Raw genomic sequence first — 21,767 nt, 5'->3', positions numbered from 1 at the left:
AAGGGAGCCAGGGTCCTGCTGTGCCTCTGCAGCCACCCCTTAATTAACAACTGACCTAATTAAGCACACTCACACCCAATCACCGAGGTTGGAAAAGACCTTTAAGGTCATCCAATCCAACCACTGCCACACCCACCATGGTGTCCCCAAGTGCCACCTGACCGAGGCCACCACCAGGACCCTCCGAGCTTTACAATTTAACAACACATTATTATTATTATTATTATTATTATTAATTATAATTGTTAAATAGCTGCTAAGCAGGGCAGGTGAGAGCTGAGTGGCTGCAGGGCTGCCTGGGGGTGACAGGCAGCTGTCCCCAGGGTCACTGCATGTAGGGGTAGCGCCAGTCCCCCAGTGGCACGTGCGTCTCCTTGATGGCCTGAGGGGACGTCCAGCGCAGGATGTAGTGGGGACCCCCGGGTTTGTCATTGGTGCCTGTGAGGGGACAGCAGAAAGGGCTGGGGACAGCAGCCAGGGTGGCAGGGACAGCCAGGGACACGGGGGGGTGGGAGGGACATGGAGGGGTGGGAGGGACACGGAGGATGGGGACATGGGAGCACAGGAGGGACAAGGAGGGACAGAGAGGGACACAGAGGATGGGGACATGGAGGGACACACAGCACAGGAGGGACATGGAGGGACACGGAGTACAGGAGGGACAAGGGACAGGAGGGACATGGAGGGATGGGAGGGACAAGGAGGACACAGAGGATGGGGACACAGAGCACAGGAGGGACACAGAGGGACACAGAGCACAGGAGGGACAGGGAGGGATGAGAGGGACACAGAAGGACAAGGAGGGACAGGGAGGGACATGGAGGGATGGGAGGGACACAGAGGACACAAAGGATGGGGACATGGAGGGACACAGCACAGGAGGGACACAGAGGGATGGGAGGGACAAGGAGGACACAGAGGATGGGGACACAGAGCACAGGAGGGACATGGAAGGAAAAGGAGGGCAGGAGGGACACAGAGGATGGGAGGGGTATGGGACACAAGGGACAGGAGGGATGGGAGGGAGATGGAGGGACACAGAGCACAGGAGGGACATGGAAGGACAAGGACAGGAGGGACAGGAGGGATGGGAAGGACACTGAGGGACACAGAGGATGGGAGGGATATGGGACACAAGGGACAGGAGGGACAGGAGGGATGGGAGGGACACTGAGGGACACAGAGGATGGGGACATGAAAGGACACCAAGCACAAGAGGGACACAGAGGGACAGGAGGGACACATGGAAGGACAAGGAGGACAGGAGGGATGGGAAGGACACTGAGGGACACAGAGGATCAGAGGGACACAGACACAAAGGACATGGAGGGACACCAAGCACACAAGGGACACAGAGGGACATGGAAGGACAGGAGGGACACGAGGGACAAGGAGGACACAAGGGACATGGAGAACAAGGGACACAGAAGGATGGGAGGGACACAAGGGATGGGAGGGAGAGGAGGGACATGGAAGGACAGGAGGAACACGCAGGGACAAGGAGGATGGGAGGGACACAGGACAAGGGACATGGAGCACAGGAGGGACAGGGGATAGCAGTGACACAGAGAATAAGGGACACAGGACAGGAGGGACACAGGACAAGGGACATGGAGCACAGGAGGGACAGGGGATAGCAGTGACACAGAGAATAAGGGACACAGGACAGGAGGGACACAGGACAAGGGACATGGAGCACAGGAGGGACAGGGGATAGCAGTGACACAGAGAATAAGGGACACAGGACAGGAGGGACACAGGACAAGGGACATGGAAGGACAAGGACAGGAGGGATGGAAAGGACACAGAGCACAAGAGAGACACAAGGGATGGGAGGGAGAGGAGGGACATGGAGCACAGGAGGGACAGGGGACAGCAGTGACACAGAGAATAAGGGACACAGGACAGGAGGGACACAGGACAGGAGGGACACAGGACAGGAGGGATGTGGAAGGACAAGGACAGGAGGGACGGAAAGGACACAGAACAAGAGAGACACAAGGGATGGGAGGGAGAGGAGGGACATGGAAGGACAGGAGGGACAGGCAGGGACAAGGAGGATGGGAGGGACAGGAAGGCCATGGAGGGCCCCAGGGGACAGCAGGGACACAGAGGGGAGCAGGGGGGGAGCCCTGGTGTCACCTGAGATCCGGGAGCCCCCGAAGGGCTGCTGGGCCACCACGGCCCCCGTGGATTTGTCGTTGATGTAGAAGTTTCCGGCGGCGTTGCGCAGCAGCCTCCGCGACTCCTCGATGACAGCCCTGGGCAAGGACAGGGCCAGCCCTGAGCACACAGAGCCTGTGGCTGCTGCAGGGCCACCAAAACCGGCCAAAAAGGGGAGTGGGTCCCTCCAAGGGGGTTTGTGTCACTTTGAGAGGAGTTTGTGTCCCTTTGAGAGGAGTTTGTGTCCCCTCCAGAGGGGTTTGGGTCCCCTCCAGAGGGGTTTGGGTCCCCTCCAGAGGGGTTTGGGTCCCTTTGAGAGGGGTTTGTGTCCCCTCCAGAGGAGTTTGCGTCCCTCCAGAAGGGTTTGTGTCACTTTGAGAGGAGTTTGTGTCACTTTGAGAGGAGTTTGTGTCACTTTGAGAGGAGTTTGGGTCCCCCCAGAGGGGTTTGGGTCCCTCCAGAGGGGTTTGGGTCCCTCCATGGGGGTTTGTGTCCCCTCCAGAGGGGTTTGGGTCCCTTTGAGAGGGATTTGGGTCCCTCCAGAGGGGTTTGTGTCACTTTGAGAGGAGTTTGTGTCCCCCCAGAGGGGTTTCTGTCCCCTCCAGAGGGGTTTGAGTCCCTTTGAGAGGAGTTTGGGTCCCCTCCAGAGGATTTTGTGTCCCCTCCAGAGGATTTTGTGTCCCCTCCAGAGGGATTTGTGTCCCCTCCAGAGGGGTTTGTGTCCCCTCCAGAGGATTTTGTGTCCCCTCCAGAGGGGTTTTGTGTCCCCTCATGCTCAGCTCCAGCCTCAGGGGTTTCACACACACACACCTCCTGCATTTTCCCTGCTTTGGGGCTCTTTTTTTCATTTTCTTTCTCTAAACCACCCCAGAACTCTCTGATCATTTTGGGTGATTCTCTCTGAGAGCTCTTTGCCCTCCTCCTGCAGGAGTGGGCCATGCTCCAAACATTCCTCTGGGATAATTCCTCACTTAAATCAACTTTTTTAGGGGCTAAGAAACCACCTTCAAACCATTCCTTTCCCTCCTGGCAGGAGGAGCAGCACAAACTCGGTGGGAAATGCTTTTTTCCTCCTCTGGAGAGAAGATTTGTGGCTCGGCCCAGATGGGAAAAGCATCTCTGGCTGCTTTTCAGGGGGAATTTTAGGGAATTTGGGGGAATTTTAGGGAATTTGGGGGAATTTTAGGGAATTTGGGACTCACTTCTCCTGGGCAAAGATCGCCCCCGTGAGGCCGTAGGGGGTGGTGGTGTCGATGAGCTCCAGCACCTCCTTGTAGCGATCCTCGGGGTACACGAAAACCGTCAGGATTGGCCCAAAAATCTCCTGCAGCCCCAGAAAATATCACAAATCGTCAGGATCAGCCCCAAAAAAAACCCCCCACACCGTCAGGATCAGCCCAAAAATCTCCTGCAGCCCCAGGAAATATCACAAACCATCAGGATTGGCTCCAAAAATCACATATAAACCATCAGGATTGGCCCCAAAAATCATATATAAACCGTCAGGATTGGCCCAAAAATCTCCTGGAGCCCCAGAAAATATCACAAACCATCAGGATCAGCCCCCAAAAAAACCCACACACCTTCAGGATTGGCCCAAAAATCTCCTGGAGCCCCAGAAAACATCACAAACCATCAGGATTGGACCCAAAAATCACATTTAAACCGTCAGGATTGGCCCAAAAATCTCCTGGAGTCCCAGAAAACATCACAAACCGTCAGGATCAGCCCCAAAAAAACCCCCACATACCGTCAGGATCAGCCCAAAAATCTCCTGGAGCCCCAGAAAATATCACAAATCGTCAGGATCATCCCCAAAAAAATCATAAAAAATGTCAGAATTGGTCCCAAAAATCTCCTGGAGCCCCAGAAAACATCACAAACCGTCAGGATTGGCCCCAAAAATCCCATATAAACCATCAGGATCAGCCCTAAAAATCCCATATAAACCATCAGGATCGGCCCAAAAATCCCATATAAACCATCAGGATTGGCCCAAAAATCTCCTGGAGTCCCAGAAAATGTCACAAATCGTCAGGATCGGCCCCAAAAATCCCATATAAACTGTCAGGATTGGCCCAAAAATCTCCTGCAGCCCCAGAAAATATCACAAATCGTCAGGATCAGCCCCCAAAAAAACCCACACACCGTCAGGATTGGCCCAAAAATCTCCTGGAGTCCCAGAAAATATCACAAACTGTCAGGATCGGCCCCAAAAATCATATATAAACCATCAGGATTGGACCCAAAAATCTCCTGGAGTCCCAGAAAACATCACAAACCATCAGGATTGGCTCCAAAAATCACATTTAAACCATCAGGATCGTCCCAAAAATCCCATATAAACCGTCAGGATCGGCCCCAAAAATCTCCTGGAGTCCCAGAAAATATCACAAACCATCAGGATCAGCCCCAAAAAAAACCCCACACACCGTCAGGATTGGCCCAAAAATCTCCTGGAGCCCCAGAAAACATCACAAACCGTCAGGATTGGCCCCAAAAATCCCATATAAACCATCAGGATCAGCCCTAAAAATCCCATATAAACCATCAGGATCAGCCCCAAAAATCATATATAAACCATCAGGATCGGCCCAAAAATCTCCTGGAGCCCCAGAAAATATCACAAATCATCAGGATCGGCCCCAAAAATCCAATATAAACCATCAGGATTGGACCCAAAAATCCCATATAAACCGTCAGGATTGGCCCAAAAATCTCCTGGAGTCCCAGAAAATATCACAAATCATCAGGATCATCCCAAAAAAAATCATAAAAAATGTCAGGATCGGCCCAAAAATCATCTGCAGCCCCAGAAAATATCACAAATCGTCAGGATTGGACCCAAAAAACCACAAAAAATGTCAGAATCAGCCCCAAAATCTCCCAGATTGGCAGAAAAATCTCCCATTTTTGGGATCCAAAGGCTGGGATGAGAGCCAGGATCGAGCAGGGGCTGCCCCACCCCAATCCCAATGCAGGAACACCCCAGATTTGGGATGTTTGGGATGATTTGGGGATCCCTGCAGGGATTTTGGGGATGATTTGGGGATCCCCACACCTCTCTCATGATGGGATCCCGGGGATCCCTGCAGGGATTTGGGATTTGGGGGATGATTTGGGGATCCCTGCAGGGATTTGGGGGATGATTTGGGGGATGATTTGGGGGATGATTTGGGGAATGATTTGGGGATCCCTGCAGGGATTTGGGGGATGATTTGGGGGATGATTTGGGGATCCCTGCAGGGATTTGGGGGATGATTTGGGGGATGATTTGGGGATCCCTGCAGGGATTTGGGGGATGATTTGGGGGATGATTTGGGGGATGATTTGGGGGATGATTTGGGGATCCCTGCAGGGATTCTGGGGATGATTTGGGGATCCCTGCAGGGATTCTGGGGATGATTTGGGGATCCCTGCAGGGATTCTGGGGATGATCTGGGGATCCCTGCAGGGATTTGGGGGATGATTTGGGGATCCCTGCAGGGATTTGGGGGATGATTTGGGGGATGATTTGGGGGATGATTTGGGGATCCCTGCAGGGATTCTGGGGATGATTTGGGGGTCCCCACACCTCTCTCATGATGGGGTCCCAGGGGGTCCCAGCAGGGATTTTGGGGATGATCTGGGGATCCCTGCAGGGATTTGGGGGATGATTTGGGGGATGATTTGGGGGATGATTTGGGGATCCCAGCAGGGATTTGGGGGATGATTTGGGGATCCCAGCAGGGATTCTGGGGATGATTTGGGGGTCCCCACACCTCTCTCATGATGGGGTCCCGGGGGTCCCTGCTCTCCACGATGCAGGGCTCCACGAAGTAGCCGACGCTGTCGTCGCAGCCGCCGCCCGCCAGGATGCTCAGGTTGGGGGAGCTCCGGGCGTGCTCCAGCCACTTCTTGATCCGAGCAAAGGACTTGGGGACACGGGGGAGACAGGAAAAGAGTGGGTTTGGGGGGGCTGGAAGGGAGTTTGGGGGTTTAAAAGGGGAGTTTGGGGGTTTAAATGGGGATTTGGGGTTTAAAAGGGGGTTTGGGGGGGCTGGAAGGAGGTTTGGGGATTTAAAAGGGGAGTTTGGGGGTTTAAATGGGGATTTGGGAGTTTAAAAGGGGAGTTTGGGGGTTTAAAAGGGGAGTTTGGGGGTTTAAATGGGGATATGAGGGTTTAAAAGGGGGTTTGGGGGGGCTGGAAGGGGGTTTGGGTCAGGGATGACAGGAAAAGAGTGGGTTTGGGGGGGCTGGAAGGGAGTTTGGGGGTTTAAAAGGGGAGTTTGGGGGTTTAAATGGGGATATGAGGGTTTAAAAGGGGGTTTGGGGGGGCTGGAAGGAGGTTTGGGGGTTTAAATGGGGGGTTTGGGGGACTGGAAGGGAGTTTGGGGGTTTAAATGGGGATTTGGGGTTTAAATGGGGATTTGGGGTTTAAAAGGGGGTTTGAGGGGGCTGAAAGGGGGTTTAAAAGGGGGTTTGGGGTTTAAAAGGGGGTTTGGGGGTCTGGAAGGGGGTTTGGGTCAGGGATGACAGGAAATGAGTGGATTTGGGGGTCTGCAAGGAGGTTTGGGGATTTAAAAGGGGGTTTTGGGATTTAGAAACAGATTTGGGGGCCTGGAAAGGGGTTTGGGTCAGGGATGACAGGAAATAAGTGGGTTTGGGGGTCTGGAAGGGATTTTGTGGTCTGGAAGGGGGTTTGGGGGTTTAAAAAGGGGTCTGGAGGTTTAAAAAGGGGGTTTGGGGGTTTAAAAGGGGGTTTGGGGGTTTAAAAAGGGGTCTGGGGGTTTAAAAAGGGGGTTTGGGGGTTTAAAAAGGGGGTTTGGGGGTTTAAAAAGGGGTTTGGGGGTCTGGGGGTTCAAAAGGGCGTTTGGGGGTTTAAAAAGGGGTTTGGGTCACTCCTCTCGGTGCCCTCCTGGCAGGGAGAAGGGAACACACACAAACCCCTCACATCCAGGAGGATTTCTGGGGGAAATTCCCCACTTTTCAGGAGCAGCAAGGAGGGCTCAGCTGACAGCCGGCCCCAGCTGCCCAAACCCCACAGCTGGGGGAGCCCGGGGCCCGCTCTGAGCTCACCTTGTCATCGATCACCGCCGAGAAGAAGGTCCCAAAGTCCTGGGTGGGCTGCGGGGAGGCAGCAGGGAGGGGATGAGAGCACACCCCGCACCCCAGAGCTGCCAACATCCCCCAAAAACTCATCCCCAGCCTCCCAGGAGCCGCCCTTCTCCTGGCAGAGCCCTCCCCGCAGACTCCCGGCTACAAGTTAATTTCTAATCACGGCCAGGAGGAGGAGGAGGAGAGGGGGAGATGCAGCAGAGCAGGCGGGGATGAAAAGCTCGGTTCAATGGGAATTAGCAGCCGGTTCCCGCAGCCCCTAATCCCATCAGCCTCCCGCTGAGCCGCAAAGCCCTTCAGCAGCCCGGCAGCTCCGCTCACATCTCCCACTTTGATCTTCCCGTGCTCCTCCAGCAGCTTCTCTTTGATGTGGGGCCACAGCGAGGCCGGAGCGTAGAGCCGGGAGCAGGCGGAGCATTTCTGGCCGCCGAACTCGAAGGCAGAGCGCAGGGTCCCGTTCACGGCGCTGCTCAGGTCCGCGGAGCTGTGCACCACGTGGAAATTCTTCCCTCCGCACTCTAAAACACAGGGAAAAGGAGATGGATGAGTGCACCACGTGGAAATTCTTCCCTCCGCACTCTAAACACAGGGGAAATGGGAAAAGGAGATGGAAAAGGAGGAGAGGGAAGAGCACAGCACGTGGAAATTCTTCCCTCTGCACTCAAAAACACAGGGAAAAAGGGAAAAGGAGGAGATGGATGAGTGCAGCACGTGGAAATTCTTCCCTCTGCACTCTAAAACACAGGGGAAAAGGGAAAAAAGGGAAAAGGAGGGGATGGATGAGTGCACCACGTGGAAATTCTTCCCTCTGCACTCTAAAACACAGGGAAAAGGGAAAAGAGATGGAAAAGGATGAGATGGATGAGTGCACCACGTGGAAATTCTTCCCTCCAGACTCTAAAACACAGGGAAAAAGGGAAAAAAGGGAAAAGGAGAGGGAAGAGTGCACCACGTGGAAATTCTTCCCTCCGCACTCTAAAACACAGGGGAAAAGGGAAAAGAGATGGAAAAGGAGGAGATGGAAGAGTGCAGCAGGTGGAAATTCTTCCCTCTGCACTCTAAAGGGAAAAAAGGGAAAAGGAGGAGAGGGAAGAGCACAGCACGTGGAAATTCTTCCCTCTGCACTTTAAAGAATAGGAAAAAGGGAAAAGGAGGAGAGGGAAGAGCACAGCATGTGGAAATTCTTCCCTCCAGACTCTAAAACACAGGGGAAAAGGGAAAAGAGATGGAAAAGGAGGGGATGGAAGAGCACAGCACGTGGAAATTCTTCCCTCCACACTTTAAAGAATGGGAAAAAGGGAAAAGGAGGAGAGGGAAGAGTGCAGCACGTGGAAATTCTTCCCTCCAGACTCTAAAACACAGGGGAAAAGGGAAAAGAGATGGAAAAGGAGGAGAGGGAAGAGTGCAGCACGTGGAAATTCCTCCCTCTGCACTCTAAAGCAGGGGAAAAAAGGGAAAAGGAGGAGAGGGAAGAGCACAGCACATGGAAATTCTTTCCTCTGCACTCTAAAGGGAAAAAGAGGGGATGGAAGAGTGCAGCACGTGGAAATTCTTCCCTCTGCACTCTAAAGGGAAAAAAGGGAAAAGGAGGAGATGGATGAGTGCACCATGTGGAAATTCTTCCCTCTGCACTCTAAAGTACAGGAAAAAAGGGAAAAGGATGAGATGGAAGAGTGCAGCACGTGGAAATTCTTCCCTCTGCACTCTAAAACGCAGGGGAAAAGGGAAAAGAGATGGAAAAGGAGGAGAGGGAAGAGTGTGGCAGGTGGGGAAATGTGCCTGAGGATCCCTGGGTGGGGTTTGGAGGGGAACAGTGCTGGAGTTTTGTGCTTTAACGTGTTTTCAATACTGAAGTTCTTTGGAAATCTAGGATTGAGAATCCTGAGGTTCTTTAGAACTCGAATTTAGAGTCCTGAGGTTCTTTAGAACACGAATTTAGAATCCTGCAGTTCCTTAGAACTCAAATTTAGAATCCTGCAGCTCCTTAGAACTCGAATTTAGAATCCTGAGGTTCTTCAGAACTCGAATTCAGAATTTAGAATCCTCCAATTCCTTAGAACTCTTTAGAACTTGAATTTAGAATCCTGAGGTTCTTCAGAACTCTTTAGAATTCAGAATTTAGAATCCTGCAATTCCTTAGAACTCTTCAGGGTTTAGAATCCTGAGGTTGTTTAGAACTTGAATTTAGAATCCTGCAGTTCTTTAGAACTTGAATTTAGAATCTTGAGGTTGTTTAGAACTTGAATTTAGAATCCTGAGGTTCTTTAGAACTTGAATTTAGAATCTTGAGGTTGTTTAGAACTCTAGAATTTAGAATCCTGAGGTTCTTTGGAACTCTTTAGAATTTAGAATCCTGCAATTCCTTAGAACTATTCAGAATTCAGACTCCTACTTTGGGACTCCAAACCTTGTGAGGTTTCCTGCCCTAAAATCCCATCCTGTGCCCACAGCTCTGAATATCCAGTGATTTCCTCTGCCCCCTCACCCCTGCATCCCCCAAAAAATGTGGGATGAGGGCTGGTACCTCCAGCCAGGCGTGGGAAATTGCGGTAGCGATCCAGGTTTTCCGAGACCTGCTTCCAGAGGCGCTTGAAAGTCCTGGAAGAGGAGGGAGGAGCTGGTCAGGGCACTCCTGGTTCTGCACACAGGGAGGTGATGGGTCCTGATGGGAAATCCTCCAAAAAATGGGATGCTCTGATGGGAAACACTCCAAAAATGGGATGCTTTGATGGGAAACACTCCAAAAAATGGGATGCTTTGACCGGAAACCCCTCAGAAATTGGATACTCTAATGGGAATCCCCCCAAAAAAGGATACCCTGATGGGAATCCTCCCAAAAATGAGATGTCCTGATGGGAATCCCTCCAAAAATGGGATGCTCTGATGGGAAACCTGCCCAAAACTGGGATGTCCTGATGGGAATCCCTCCCAAAAAAGGATGCCCTGATGGGAAACATGCCCAAAAATGGGATGCTCTGATGGAAATCCCTCCCAAAAATGAGATGTCCTGATGGGAATCCCTCCAAAAATGGGATGCTCTGATGGAAATCCCTCCCAAAAATGGGATGCCCTGATGGGAATCCCTCCAAAAATGGGATGTTCTGATGGGAATCCTGCCCAAAAATGAGATGTCCTGATGGGAATCCCTCCAAAAATTGGATGCCCTGATGGGAAACCCTCAAAAAATGGGATGTTCTGATGGGAAACCTGCCCAAAAATGGGATGCCCTGATGGGAATCCCTCCAAAAATGAGATGTCCTGATGGGAATCACTCCAAAAAATGGGATGTCCTGACGGGAATCCTGCCCAAAACTGGGATGTCCTGATGGGAAACCCTCCCAAAAATGGGATGTCCTGATGGGAAACCCTCCCAAAACTGGGATGCCCTGATGGGAAACCTGCCCAAAAATGGGATGCTCTGATGGAAATCCCTCCCAAAAATGAGATGTCCTGATGGGAATCCCTCCAAAAATGGGATGTCCTGATGGAAATCCCTCCCACAAACGGGATGTCCTGCACAGGGAAGTGGGACTGAGAGCACAGGTATCAAACAAAGGCTCCCCACAGCAGCTCCTTGGCTTTAAAAATGAACTGTTGCAGGAGCAGGGGGTGAGCATCCAGAAGTTTCTGTTCCTCCCCTTTCCCCCCTTCCCCTCAGGCCTTACTGTGACAAACCCGTCTGGAAAACAATAAAAATGGAAATGGCCTCGCAGCAGGAGGCACAAACACGGAGCTCTGAGCTCCCACCTGCCCAGCCCGAGCTCAGCCGAGCGTGGCCCGGCCCTGGGGAGGGGTCCCGGGGTCTGGCAGCTCCTGCAGGGACCCCTCAGCACCTCTGACACCCCAGGGGACACAGCCAGAGCACAGGGGAGCAAACCCATGGGGGGAAAACACCTGGGGGGAAAATCCAGCTGGGGGGAAAATCTACCTGGACAGAAAACCCACCTGGGGGGAAAATCTACCTGGGGGGAAAATCTACCTGGGGGGAAAATCTACCTGGAAGGGAAACCCACCTGGGGGGAAAATCCACCTGGGGGGAAACCTACCTGGAGGGGAAACCTACCTGGGGGAAAACTCACCTGGAGGGGAAACCTACCTGGGGGAAAACCCACCTGGAGGAAAATCTACCTGAGGGAAAACCCACTTGGAGGGGAAAACCTACATGGGGGGAAACCTACCTGGAGAGAAAACCTATCTGGGGTGGAAAACCCACCTTGGGAGCAAATCCACCTGAGGAAAAACTCACCTGGAGGGGAAAGCCCACCTGGAGAGAAAACCCACCTGGGGGAAAACTCACCTGGAGGGGAAAACTCACCTGGAGGGGAAAACTCACCTGGAGGGGAAAACTCACCTGGAGAGCAAACCCACCTGGGGAAAAACTCACCTGGAGGGGAAAGCCCAGCTGGAGCAGCCTCAGAGCAGCTCTGGAAGTGTCACTGCCACTCTGGCCGCTCCTGTACCCCAAGCTCAGCCACAGAACTAAAACCATTCCCTGCCAGCACCAAAACCCGGCTCAGACACTTCTTGTCACCAGTTTAACCCCAGTTTTGATCTAACCCTGCCACCAAGGCCCTTCCCAAGGCCAGCCTGGCGTCCCCAGCTGGCACCAGAGGAGCCCCCAGCCCTCCCTGTCCCCTGTCCCCAAACCTACGGCACGCTGCCGGTGAAGTTGAGGCCACAGAAGTGCTCAGAGCTGGTGACAGTGTCCCCAAACTCGGGGCCATCCGAGGGCACGAACTGCACCACGTTTGGGGGCAGCCCAGCCTCCAGCAGGATCTTGTAGACGGCGTAGCTGGAGAGCAGGGCGGTGTCACTGGGCTTCCACAGCACCACGTTCCCCTGGGAGGAGGAGAATTCCCTGGAAAACCGGGCCAGAGAGGGCATTCACAGCCTTTTGTTCTTTTCTGTGCTCCCCTGTGTCCTCTGAATATCTGTTTGGAGCCTGTTGTGTTAGTGGCTGGTTTTTTTTTCCATGGAAAGGCAAAAATTCCAGAGCTCCAAGCCCTGGGGGGAACGCGGCCCCAGCGCTGTCTTGGCTCTTCCTGAGAGCCAAGAACAACTTCTGGGAGATGAATTTCATGGACAGAACACAGCCAGGGCTTGAGCATCACTGCTTGTCCTCCTAATTAGCATTTTTGATCAATTATGCTGATTTTTTTAACCCATGAAGATGTGTTCACCCCGTGTGAATTTTGTGGGCGCCTCTCCACGACTGCCCCTGCCTCCAAACAAAGATCTGCTCCTGTATCACCTCCTTATTAAAATGATCTGGAGTTTCTTTTCCAGCTTGGGGGGAAAAAAAGCCACACCCCACCTTCACCCTGAGAGAAAAGGGGGCACAAATCCCCCCTTTTCTCTCAGCAGAGAGGCTGTGCCAGCCTTCCACACCCTCCCTTCCCCAGGAGGAGCTTGGCCCAGCAGGTGTTTGTGAAACCAAACCTCGTGCCCGGATTAATGAGCAGCAGCAGGGGCTGGAGAGCTCTGCTGGTGACACTCCACCCCTTTGGCCCAGTGCCACCACCTCCCTGTGACCCCCCGGTGTCCCTGTCACACGGCCTGGCCTGTGCTGCACGGGGTCACAGCCCTGGGGAGGGCTGCACGGGGAGTTTGGACTCTTGTCTCCTGATTTCCAGGAGAAAACTCTTGTTTTTTCCAGGAGAAAATCCTTTTGTTGTGCAGGAAAAGCTCCCTCCTGGGCACTGCTCCTTCCTGGGCCTCTCCAATCCTTCCTGGGCCTCTCCAATCCTTCCTGGGCCACTCCAATCCTTCCTGGATCACTCCAATCCTTCCTGGACCCTTCCAATCCTTCCTGGATCACTCCAATCCTTCCTGGATCACTCCAATCCTTCCTGGGCCCCTCCAATCCTTCCTGGACCCTTCCAATCCTTCCTGGATCACTCCAATCCTTCCTGGATCACTCCAATCCTTCCAGGACCCTTCCAATCCTTCCTGGACCCTTCCAATCCTTCCTGGATCACTCCAATCCTTCCTGGATCCCTCCAATCCTTCCTGGATCACTCCAATCCTTCCTGGACCCCTCCAATCCTTCCTGGATCACTCCAATCCTTCCTGGGCCCCTCCAATCCTTCCTGGACCCTTCCAATCCTTCCTGGATCACTCCAATCCTTCCTGGATCACTCCAATCCTTCCTGGACCCTTCCAATCCTTCCTGGACCCTTCCAATCCTTCCTGGATCACTCCAATCCTTCCTGGATCACTCCAATCCTTCCTGGGCCCCTCCAATCCTTCCTGGATCACTCCAATCCTTCCTGGGGTCCTCCAATCCTTCCTGGACCCTTCCAATCCTTCCTGGACCCTTCCAATCCTTCCTGGACCCTTCCAATCCTTCCTGGACCCTTCCAATCCTTCCTGGATCACTCCAATCCTTCCTGGATCACTCCAATCCTTCCTGGATCACTCCAATCCTTCCTGGACCCTTCCAATCCTTCCTGGACCCCTCCAATCCTTCCTGGATCACTCCAATCCTTCCTGGATCACTCCAATCCTTCCAGGACCCTTCCAATCCTTCCTGGATCACTCCAATCCTTCCTGGACCCCTCCAATCCTTCCTGGATCACTCCAATCCTTCCTGGACCCCTCCAATCCTTCCTGGACCCCTCCAATCCTTCCTGGACCCTTCCAATCCTTCCTGGGCCCCTCCAATCCTTCCTGGATCACTCCAATCCTTCCTGGGCCCTTCCAATCCTTCCTGGATCCCTCCAATCCCTCCTGGATCACTCCAATCCTTCCTGGATCACTCCAATCCTTCCTGGATCACTCCAATCCTTCCTGGGCCTCTCCAATCCTTCCTGGACCCCTCCAATCCTTCCTGGATCCCTCCAATCCTTCCTGGATCACTCCAATCCTTCCTGGGCCCCTCCAATCCTTCCTGGATCACTCCAATCCTTCCTGGGGCCCTCCAATCCTTCCTGGGCCTCTCCAATCCTTCCCCTCCAAACTTCCAGAGGAATAATCCACACCAAACTTCCAGAGGAATAATCCACAGCAAACATCCAGAGGAATAAACCACAATCCACAGCAAACATTCAGAGGAATAATCCACAATCCACAGCAAACATTCAGAGGAATAAACCACACCAAACATTCAGAGGAATAATAATCCACAGCAAACACCCAGAGGAATAATCCACACCCTGCAGAAACCCGCAGGCAGCTGGGAAATCCCAGCCACAGCATTCCCAGCATCCTGGACCGCTCTGATCCCGAGGAAATCCCATCCCCAGGACTGCCTGCATGGATCTCTCCAGCGTCTAATCCCCCTGTGATGATGGAAACACTCAGGCTCTAATTAACATCCCCCTACAAAGCAAACTGTAATTCCAGGTGCCCCCTGCTGCTGAGCTTTTCCATGTCCTGCTGCCTTCTGCTGCCTCACCCTGCTGGGAACTCATTGTCACCCCGAGCAGGGTGAGCCACGGGATGTCCCAGATTGTCACACCGAGCTGTTTGTGCCGTCCCAGCAGGGCTCAGCCGCTCTGGGAGGAGCTCATCGCCAGATTTCCCAAAGCCAAGGGGTGTCTCCCTCGGATCCTGGGGTGGGAAGAAGGGAGATTTCTCCCCAGGAATCCTCCCATGGTGACTTTGCCCTCTCCCCCTACACAAATGCTCCACTCTCACTTAAATGTGATCTTCCCAAATAAAAGCTCCGTGTTCTCCAGCCTCTTTGGGGCCAGCAGGAAATCTGAGCCTAATTAGCAAAGACAAGGACAATTTGTTGAGTTTTTCTTTTCTTTCCTAGTGCAACAATAAATTAATTATTCCTGGCCCCAATTCACCAGGTTATTACTGTCACAGAGGCTCCTGTGCTCCATGGGCTGGGACACAAACAGGAATGTGCAGAAATGCTTTTTACCAATATTTTGAATTTTTTTTTATATTTTTTCACAGCTCCTGGGCCTGCCCTTGTCTTCCTTGGCCCTAACACAACCACTGCACCCAAGAAGTGTCATCCCAGAGGAATGTGAGCAGCTACAAACTGGTTACACTTTCATGTCCTGACAGCACCTGGAGCCCAGGTAGGAAATCAAACCTCTGCTGTGTTTATTCCCAGATTCCAGGTAGGAAATCAAACTTCTGCTGTGTTTATTCCTGGATCCCAGGTAGGAAATCAAACCTCTGCTGTGTTTATTCCCAGATTCCAGGTAGGAAATCAAACCTCTGCTGTGTTTATTCCTGGATTCCAGGTAGGAAATCAAACCTCTGCTGTGTTTATTCCCAGATCCCAGGTAGGAAATCAAACCTCTGCTGTGTTTATTCCCAGATCCCAAACCCAGCCTGGGAAGGAAAGCACACCTTGCTTCAGAACAAAAACCTCACAAGGCCAGGTTTGGGCAGTTTGAGCTTTTCCAGCACTTCTCCCATCACACAGAAAATGCAGACACTGGGATGTTTTAATTAAAGTCTAACTGCTGATTGGGTCAAGGGGTCCGAGAGGCCCCAGGTGTGTCTGTGGAACAGCCCCAGGGAGGCTCAGCTCCCTCCCTGCCCACCCCAGCCCAGCCCAGCTGAACCTGAGGGCTGGGATTTCTGTCCCAACCTCTCCCTGGACTGCCCTGTCCCCCTGTCCTGTGCCCCTGTCCCCCTGTCCTGTCCCCTTGTCCCCCTGTCCCCCCAGGACTCACCATCAGCGCCGGAGCCCCCGCCAGGTTCCCCCCGATGGCCGTGAAGTTGAAGGGGGACACGGCAGCCACGAACCCCTGTGGAGGGACAGGGAGCATTGGGAGCCTCCTGCCCCCCAGGAGTGACCCCACGTGGGGCAGGGGGGGCTCAGCTCACCTCCAGCCCCCGGTACACCATGGAGTTGGTGCTGATGTCCACGCTGAGGGGCTGGCTCTGCTCCAGCTCCAGCGCGTACTTGGCGTTGAAGCGGAAGAAGTCGATGAGCTCGGCAGCGGCGTCGATCTCCGCCTGGATCACCGTCTTACCCTGCAAGGGGAGAGGTCCCAGGCTGTGAGGGGAAGGGGGAATGCAGCAGTTCTGCTGTGGGGTGCCCCTCCCAAGCTCAGATCCCAAAGATCCCGCATGGCCTCAACGCTGATCCTGAGCAGCAAGGAGTGAGGATCACCCTGAGCACCTCCAGCCATTCCCCACGGCCAAAACCCACCCAGGCATCCCCTCCTGCTTCCCCCAGCTCCCTCCTGCTTCCCCCAGCTCCCTCCTGCTTCCCCCAGCTCCCTCCAGCTTCCCCCAGCTCCCTCCTGCTCCCCCCAGCTCCCTCCTGCTTCCCCCAGCTCCCTGCTGCTCAGCCCAGCTTCTCCTGCACCCCCCAGCTCCCTCCTGCTTCCCCCAGCTCCCTCCAGCTCCCCCAGCTCCCTCCAGCTTCCCCCAGCTTCCTCCTTCTTCCCCCAGCTCCCTCCTGCTCCCCCCAGCTCCCTCCTGCTCCCCCCAGCTCACTCCTGCTTCACCCAGCTCCCTGCTGCTCAGCCCAGCTTCTCCTGCACCCCCCAGCTCCCTCCTGCTCCCCCCAGCTCCCTCCTGCTCAGCCCAGCTCCCTCCTGCTTCCCCCAGCTCCCTCCTTCTTCCCCCAGCTCCCTCCTTCTCCACCCAGCTCCCTCCTGCTCAGCCCAGCTCCCTCCTGCTTCCCCAGCTCCCTCCTGCTCCCCCAGCTCCCTCCTGCTTCTCCTGCTCCCCCAGCTCCCTCCTCCTCCCCCAGCTCCCCAAAGCGTCTCCTGCTTCCCCCAGCTCCCTCCTGCTCCCCCCAGCTCCCTCCTGCTCCCCCCAGCTCCCTCCTGCTCCCCCCAGCTCCCTCCTGCTTCCCCAGCTCCCTCCTGCTCAGCCCAGCTTCTCCTGCTCCCCCCAGCTCCCTCCTGCTTCCCCAGCTCCCTCCTGCTCCCCAAAGCTTCTCCTGCTTCCCCCAGCTCCCTCCTGCTCCCCCAGCTCCCCCCAGCTTCCTCCTGCTCCCCCATCTCCCTCCTGCTTCCCCCAGCTCCCTCCTGCTTCCCCCAGCTCCCTCCTGCTCCCCAAAGCTTCTCCTGCTTCCCCCAGCTCCCTCCTGCTTCCCCCAGCTCTCTCCTGCTCAGCCCAGCTTCTCCTGCTCCACCCAGCTCCCTCCTGCTCCCCCCAGCTCCCTCCTGCACCCCCCAGCTCCCCCCTCCTCCCCCAGCTTCTCCTGCACCTCCTACCTGTCCCACCATGGTCTTGGCCAGCACTTCAGCTCGCCGTGGGCCGCTCAGCATGTCGGCCGCCCTCAGGAAGATCTGGGCCCGGTCCTGCACAGGTTTCAGGTCCCATTCCTTCCTGGCTGCCAAGGCAGCGTTAATGGCTTTGTTAATGAGCTCCTGCGGAGGCAAAGGGGAAAAGGCAGCAAGGAGGAACTTCTCCAGGTTCCTCTCCACCATCAGCTCTCAGGGAAAAGTGAGGGGTCACCATCCACCCCAGGCACAAACCACTGGTGCCATCACAACCCCAAATGTGCAGGTGAGGGTTTATTCCAGGATCTCAGGGGCTTGGAAAGGCTCACAGAATGCCTTTCACTTGCTAGACCCAGGCCAAGTGCTGCTGCTTCCCCAAAAAACAGCCAGGAAAGGGGGCAGGGACAGAGAGGTGCACTCACCTTGCTGGCATAGCAGTACTTGGCCACCTTGTGTGCATGGTTAAAGGGCTGGGAAGAGAAGAAAAGGCTCTGTAGGAAGCAGTTCCAGGACCCTCCTGCTCTGTTCTCCCCCATTTAATGAGAGTTTAAGGACTCACCGAGAGCTGGTACCTCACTGTGGGTGTCCACACCTCCTCCCCCCCGATGACACACGGGATCTCCTCGGTCTTGCCCTTCAGGTCAGCGAGGGCCTGGCAGAGAGAACGTGGTGGGAGCAGCTCCCACCTGCTCCAGCTGCCCTCCATCCCCCTTCCCACTGGGAACAGGCTCCAGGGGCATGGGGTGCCCACAGGAGCTGGGCAGGATGGGGTTGTCACACCAGGGAGAGCAGTGCAGCACAAACCAGACCCTTCCAGCCCCAAAAATCCCCAAATGCCAGCGCTGGTACCTTCTGCAGCGCCGCTCGCTCGGGGCTCCCCGGCTTGAACTCCAGAATGGGCTCGTTGGTCACCTGGATGGCCGGGAGGTGCTGCCATCTCCGCCTGGGACAGGGGCAGGACAGGAACCGCTGCAATCCCCCCGTTCCCTCCTTCCCCAGCATCCCAGGGACACCTCAGTCTCGGGGACATCTCAATCCTGGGGAAACCTCAGTCCTGGGGACATCTCAGTCCTGGGGACACCTCAATCCTGGGGACACCTCAATTCTGGGGAAACCTCAATTCTGGGGACACCTCAGTCCTGGGGAAACCTCAATCCTGGGGACACCTCAATTCTGGGGAAACCTCAATCCTGGGGACACCTCAATCCCAGGGACACCTCAGTCCTGGGGACACCTCAGTCCTGGGAGCATCTTAATCCCGGGAACACCTCAATCCCGGGGACACCTCAATCCTGGGGACACCTCAGTCCTGGGGACACCTCAGTCCTGGGGACACCTCAGTCCTGGGGACACCTCAATCCCGGGAACACCTCAATCCTGGGGACACCTCAATCCCGGGGACACCTCAATCCTGGGGACACCTCAGTCCTGGGAACACCTCAGTCCTGGGAACACCTCAGTCCTGGGGAAACCTCAATCCTGGGGACACCTCAATCCCAGGGAAACCTCAGTCCTGAGAACACCTCAATCCTGGGGAACACCTCAGTCCTGGGGACACCTCAATCCTGGGGAACACCTCAGTCCTGGGGACACCTCAATCCCGGGGACACCTCAGTCCTGGGGACACCTCAGTCCTGGGGACACCTCAGTCCTGGGAACACCTCCATCCCGGGGACACCTCCATCCCGGGCTGCCTTCCCCATTCATCCCCCGCTCCATCCCTCCCGCTGCATGGGGATGCCAGAGCCGAGCCCCCAGCCCCACCACCCCTTCTCCACGATGGGGAAAAAAGCGCTGGGAAAGGGATTTCTAAAGGATGAGGCCAGGATGAGCTCCAATATCGCAATGCTCCGCCGGCTCCTGGCAAAGTCCAGGGGGCAAAAGCCGGCCTGGCACCCCCGAAACGCCCCGGGGACAGCGGAGCCTTGGCAGCCGCCCAGCCCTGGCTGTAATTCAGGATAACACCCACCAAAAAACGGGGGAAATGGGAGAAAAAGGAAGGGAAAACAAGGGGAAAAAACGAGGGGGAAAGCGGGGAGACAAGGGTAAAAAGAGGGAGGAAAAAAGAGAAAGCAAGGAGGAAAGGGGGGAAAGCAAGGGGGAAAAGCAGGAGGAAGCAGTGGAAAACAGGTGGAAACAAGGGTGAAAGGGGAAACACGGGGTAAACTGTGGAAAACGGGGGGAGGGAGGAAAAAACAAAGGGGAAAATGAGGGGGGAAAGGGCAGGAAAAGAGGAGGAAACAAGAGGAACTGGGAAGGAGGGGAAAACAAGGGGAACTGAGGGCTGGCGGTGCCCGCGGCTGGCAGCGGGACGGGTCCCGGCGGGAGCGGGGATGGCAGGAGCGGCACCCGGGAAGGGAGCCAGGAAAGGGAAGGAAAAGGAAAGGAAGGGGAGAGAAAGGAAAGGAAGGGAAAAAAGAAAGGAAAGGAAGGGAAAAGAAAGGAAAGGAAAGGACCCCACACTCACCCACAGCCCCTCAGCGCCCTCAGCCGCCGCCACATCCCGGCCCCGCCGCGCTCCCGGCCCGCGGCCGCCACTACCCACCGCGCTGAGGGGGGGGGGGTGCGGGGGGGGAAAACCACAATCATTAATTAATTAATAAATTAATTAAACCCCGAGGGCGGCTCCAAACTCACCGCTCGCTGTAGGTGAGGGTGAGGGCCGTGCCCCCCCCCCAAGGCAGCGCGGTATTTGTGGGGTGTCCCCAGCGGCGCGTCCACCCCCCCCCCCAGCGCGGCGATGGTTGCGCCCGGAGCGGGGGGCGGTGGCGCGCGCGGCGCGCGGGAAGGGGCGGGGCGCGGGCGGGAGCCAAAAATGGTTTAAAAAAGGGAAAATTCGGGCAAAAAAAAACAACAACAAAAACAAAGCGAGGAGAACAGCGGCTGGGACTGAGCCCTCCGGGAGAGGATCTGGGCGGGGAGAAAGAGAAAAGCAACCGAGAGTCCCTTTGGCGACGGAGAATTCCCGAGAAAGGGGAGATTTTAACCCAAAAGTGGCCAGGAGAAGGCTGAGGTGGGCAGGGGGATTTTAATTTCCAAGGAGAGCCGAGTTTCAAGAGCAGCAGCTGAAGGAGCCTCGTTTTGAGGGGAGTTTGGGTTATTTTAGGACCCCAAAGGACCTGGGCTGGGCAGATTTTCAGACATGAGGATTGTCCCTCCCTCCCCAGACACGAATCCTTTTGCTTTTCCATGTTTTCCTTGTTTTCCACCCCAAGGATTAACACGCAGAGCCGTTCAACCAGGAGCCTGGTGTTTATTTGATAGATTTTTGTGGTTTTCCTCGTCACCAGAGACCGACTGGGACCTGTTTCATGGACAGCTCCCACCCCTGGGGGCTGAGCGCTGGCCTGGGCAGGACGGAGAGATGGACACAGCTGGACACAGCTGGATGGAGCTGGACACAGCTGGACGGAGCTGGACACAGCTGGATGGAGCTGGACACAGCTGGACATTGGTTGGACACAGCTGGACACTGGCTGGACACAGCTGGACATGGCTGGACACTGGCTGGACACAGCTGGACATGGCTGGACACTGGCTGGACACAGCTGGACACAGCTGGACACTGGCTGGACACAGCTGGACACTGGTTGGACACAGCAGGACACAGCTGGACACTGCTTGGACACAGCTGGACACCACAGCTGGACACCACAGCTGGACACAGCTGGACACTGTTTGGACATGGCTGGACACAGCTGACCACAGCAGGACACAGCTGGACACAGCCAGGACACAGCTGGACACAGCCAGGACACAGCTGGACACAGCTGGACACCACAGCAGGACACAGCTGGACACAGCCAGGACACAGCAGGACACAGCTGGACACCACAGCAGGACACAGCCAGGACACAGCTGGACACATCTGGCCACCACAGCTGGACACCACAGCTGGACACAGCCAGGACACAGCTGGACACCACAGCAGGACACAGCTGGATGTGGCAGGACACAGCTGGACACATCTGGCCACCACATCTGGCCACCACATCTGGCCACCACATCTGGCCAGGGAGCCACCAGCAGTCCCGGGAGGGGGCGATGGGTTCGGTTTTGGCACTAAAAAAAGGGAAAGGCAGCAAATCCTCGGCGCAGGGCGGGAGGGAGGTCCCGGCGAGTTCTCGGGGCTCCTCCTGCCCTGCTGGATTCTCAGAGCATTTCTCGGTCCCAAATCCAGCGGGGCTTTCCCTTCCCAGCGCAGAATTCCAGCCCCATCCCGGGCTCATCCTCCGGCCTTCCCTCACCAGCATCAGTCCAGTCTTTGTCATTAAAATGAGCGAATATACAGAATATAAAGCACAATATTTACAGGGTAACCAGGGGGGCTGTTCCCGCACCATCAGCAGCTCCTTG

At 55.2% G+C, this 21,767-nt stretch overlaps 2 protein-coding genes across 13 annotated transcripts; both read right to left on the bottom strand.

Annotated features, from left to right (window-relative positions):
• Positions 1-208: 208 nt before the first annotated feature.
• Positions 209-20,036, bottom strand: ALDH4A1 (aldehyde dehydrogenase 4 family member A1). Its single transcript, XM_058854999.1, has 15 exons — positions 19,879-20,036; positions 18,261-18,354; positions 17,971-18,063; positions 17,834-17,881; positions 17,403-17,558; positions 16,057-16,206; positions 15,903-15,977; positions 11,912-12,099; positions 9,785-9,858; positions 7,582-7,778; positions 7,222-7,269; positions 5,925-6,077; positions 3,366-3,487; positions 2,143-2,261; positions 209-438 (listed from the first exon to the last, which is right to left on the bottom strand). Exons 1-15 carry the CDS (start codon positions 19,998-20,000, stop codon positions 326-328), a joined length of 1,752 nt encoding a protein of 583 aa, XP_058710982.1. The 5' UTR covers positions 20,001-20,036; the 3' UTR covers positions 209-325.
• On the bottom strand, positions 9,866-11,905 carry LOC131587304 (uncharacterized). 12 transcript variants are annotated; one of them, XM_058855010.1, is made up of 4 exons: positions 11,645-11,905; positions 11,538-11,575; positions 11,389-11,451; positions 9,866-11,356 (listed from the first exon to the last, which is right to left on the bottom strand). In XM_058855010.1, the coding sequence occupies exon 4, from the start codon at positions 11,139-11,141 to the stop codon at positions 9,882-9,884; it is 1,260 nt and encodes a 419-aa protein (XP_058710993.1). In that variant the 5' UTR covers positions 11,142-11,356; positions 11,389-11,451; positions 11,538-11,575; positions 11,645-11,905; the 3' UTR covers positions 9,866-9,881. The 12 variants fall into 12 exon arrangements, with proteins under 12 accessions (XP_058710993.1, XP_058710992.1, XP_058710991.1 ...); XM_058855009.1 differs by having other exon boundaries at positions 9,866-11,323; XM_058855008.1 differs by having other exon boundaries at positions 9,866-11,323; positions 11,538-11,557.
• Positions 20,037-21,767: the final 1,731 nt, after the last annotated feature.

The sequence above is a fragment of the Poecile atricapillus genome, chromosome 22, assembly GCF_030490865.1.
Source record: "Poecile atricapillus isolate bPoeAtr1 chromosome 22, bPoeAtr1.hap1, whole genome shotgun sequence".
Lineage (NCBI taxonomy): Eukaryota > Metazoa > Chordata > Aves > Passeriformes > Paridae > Poecile > Poecile atricapillus.
This window is presented reverse-complemented; position numbering and strand designations above follow the sequence as displayed.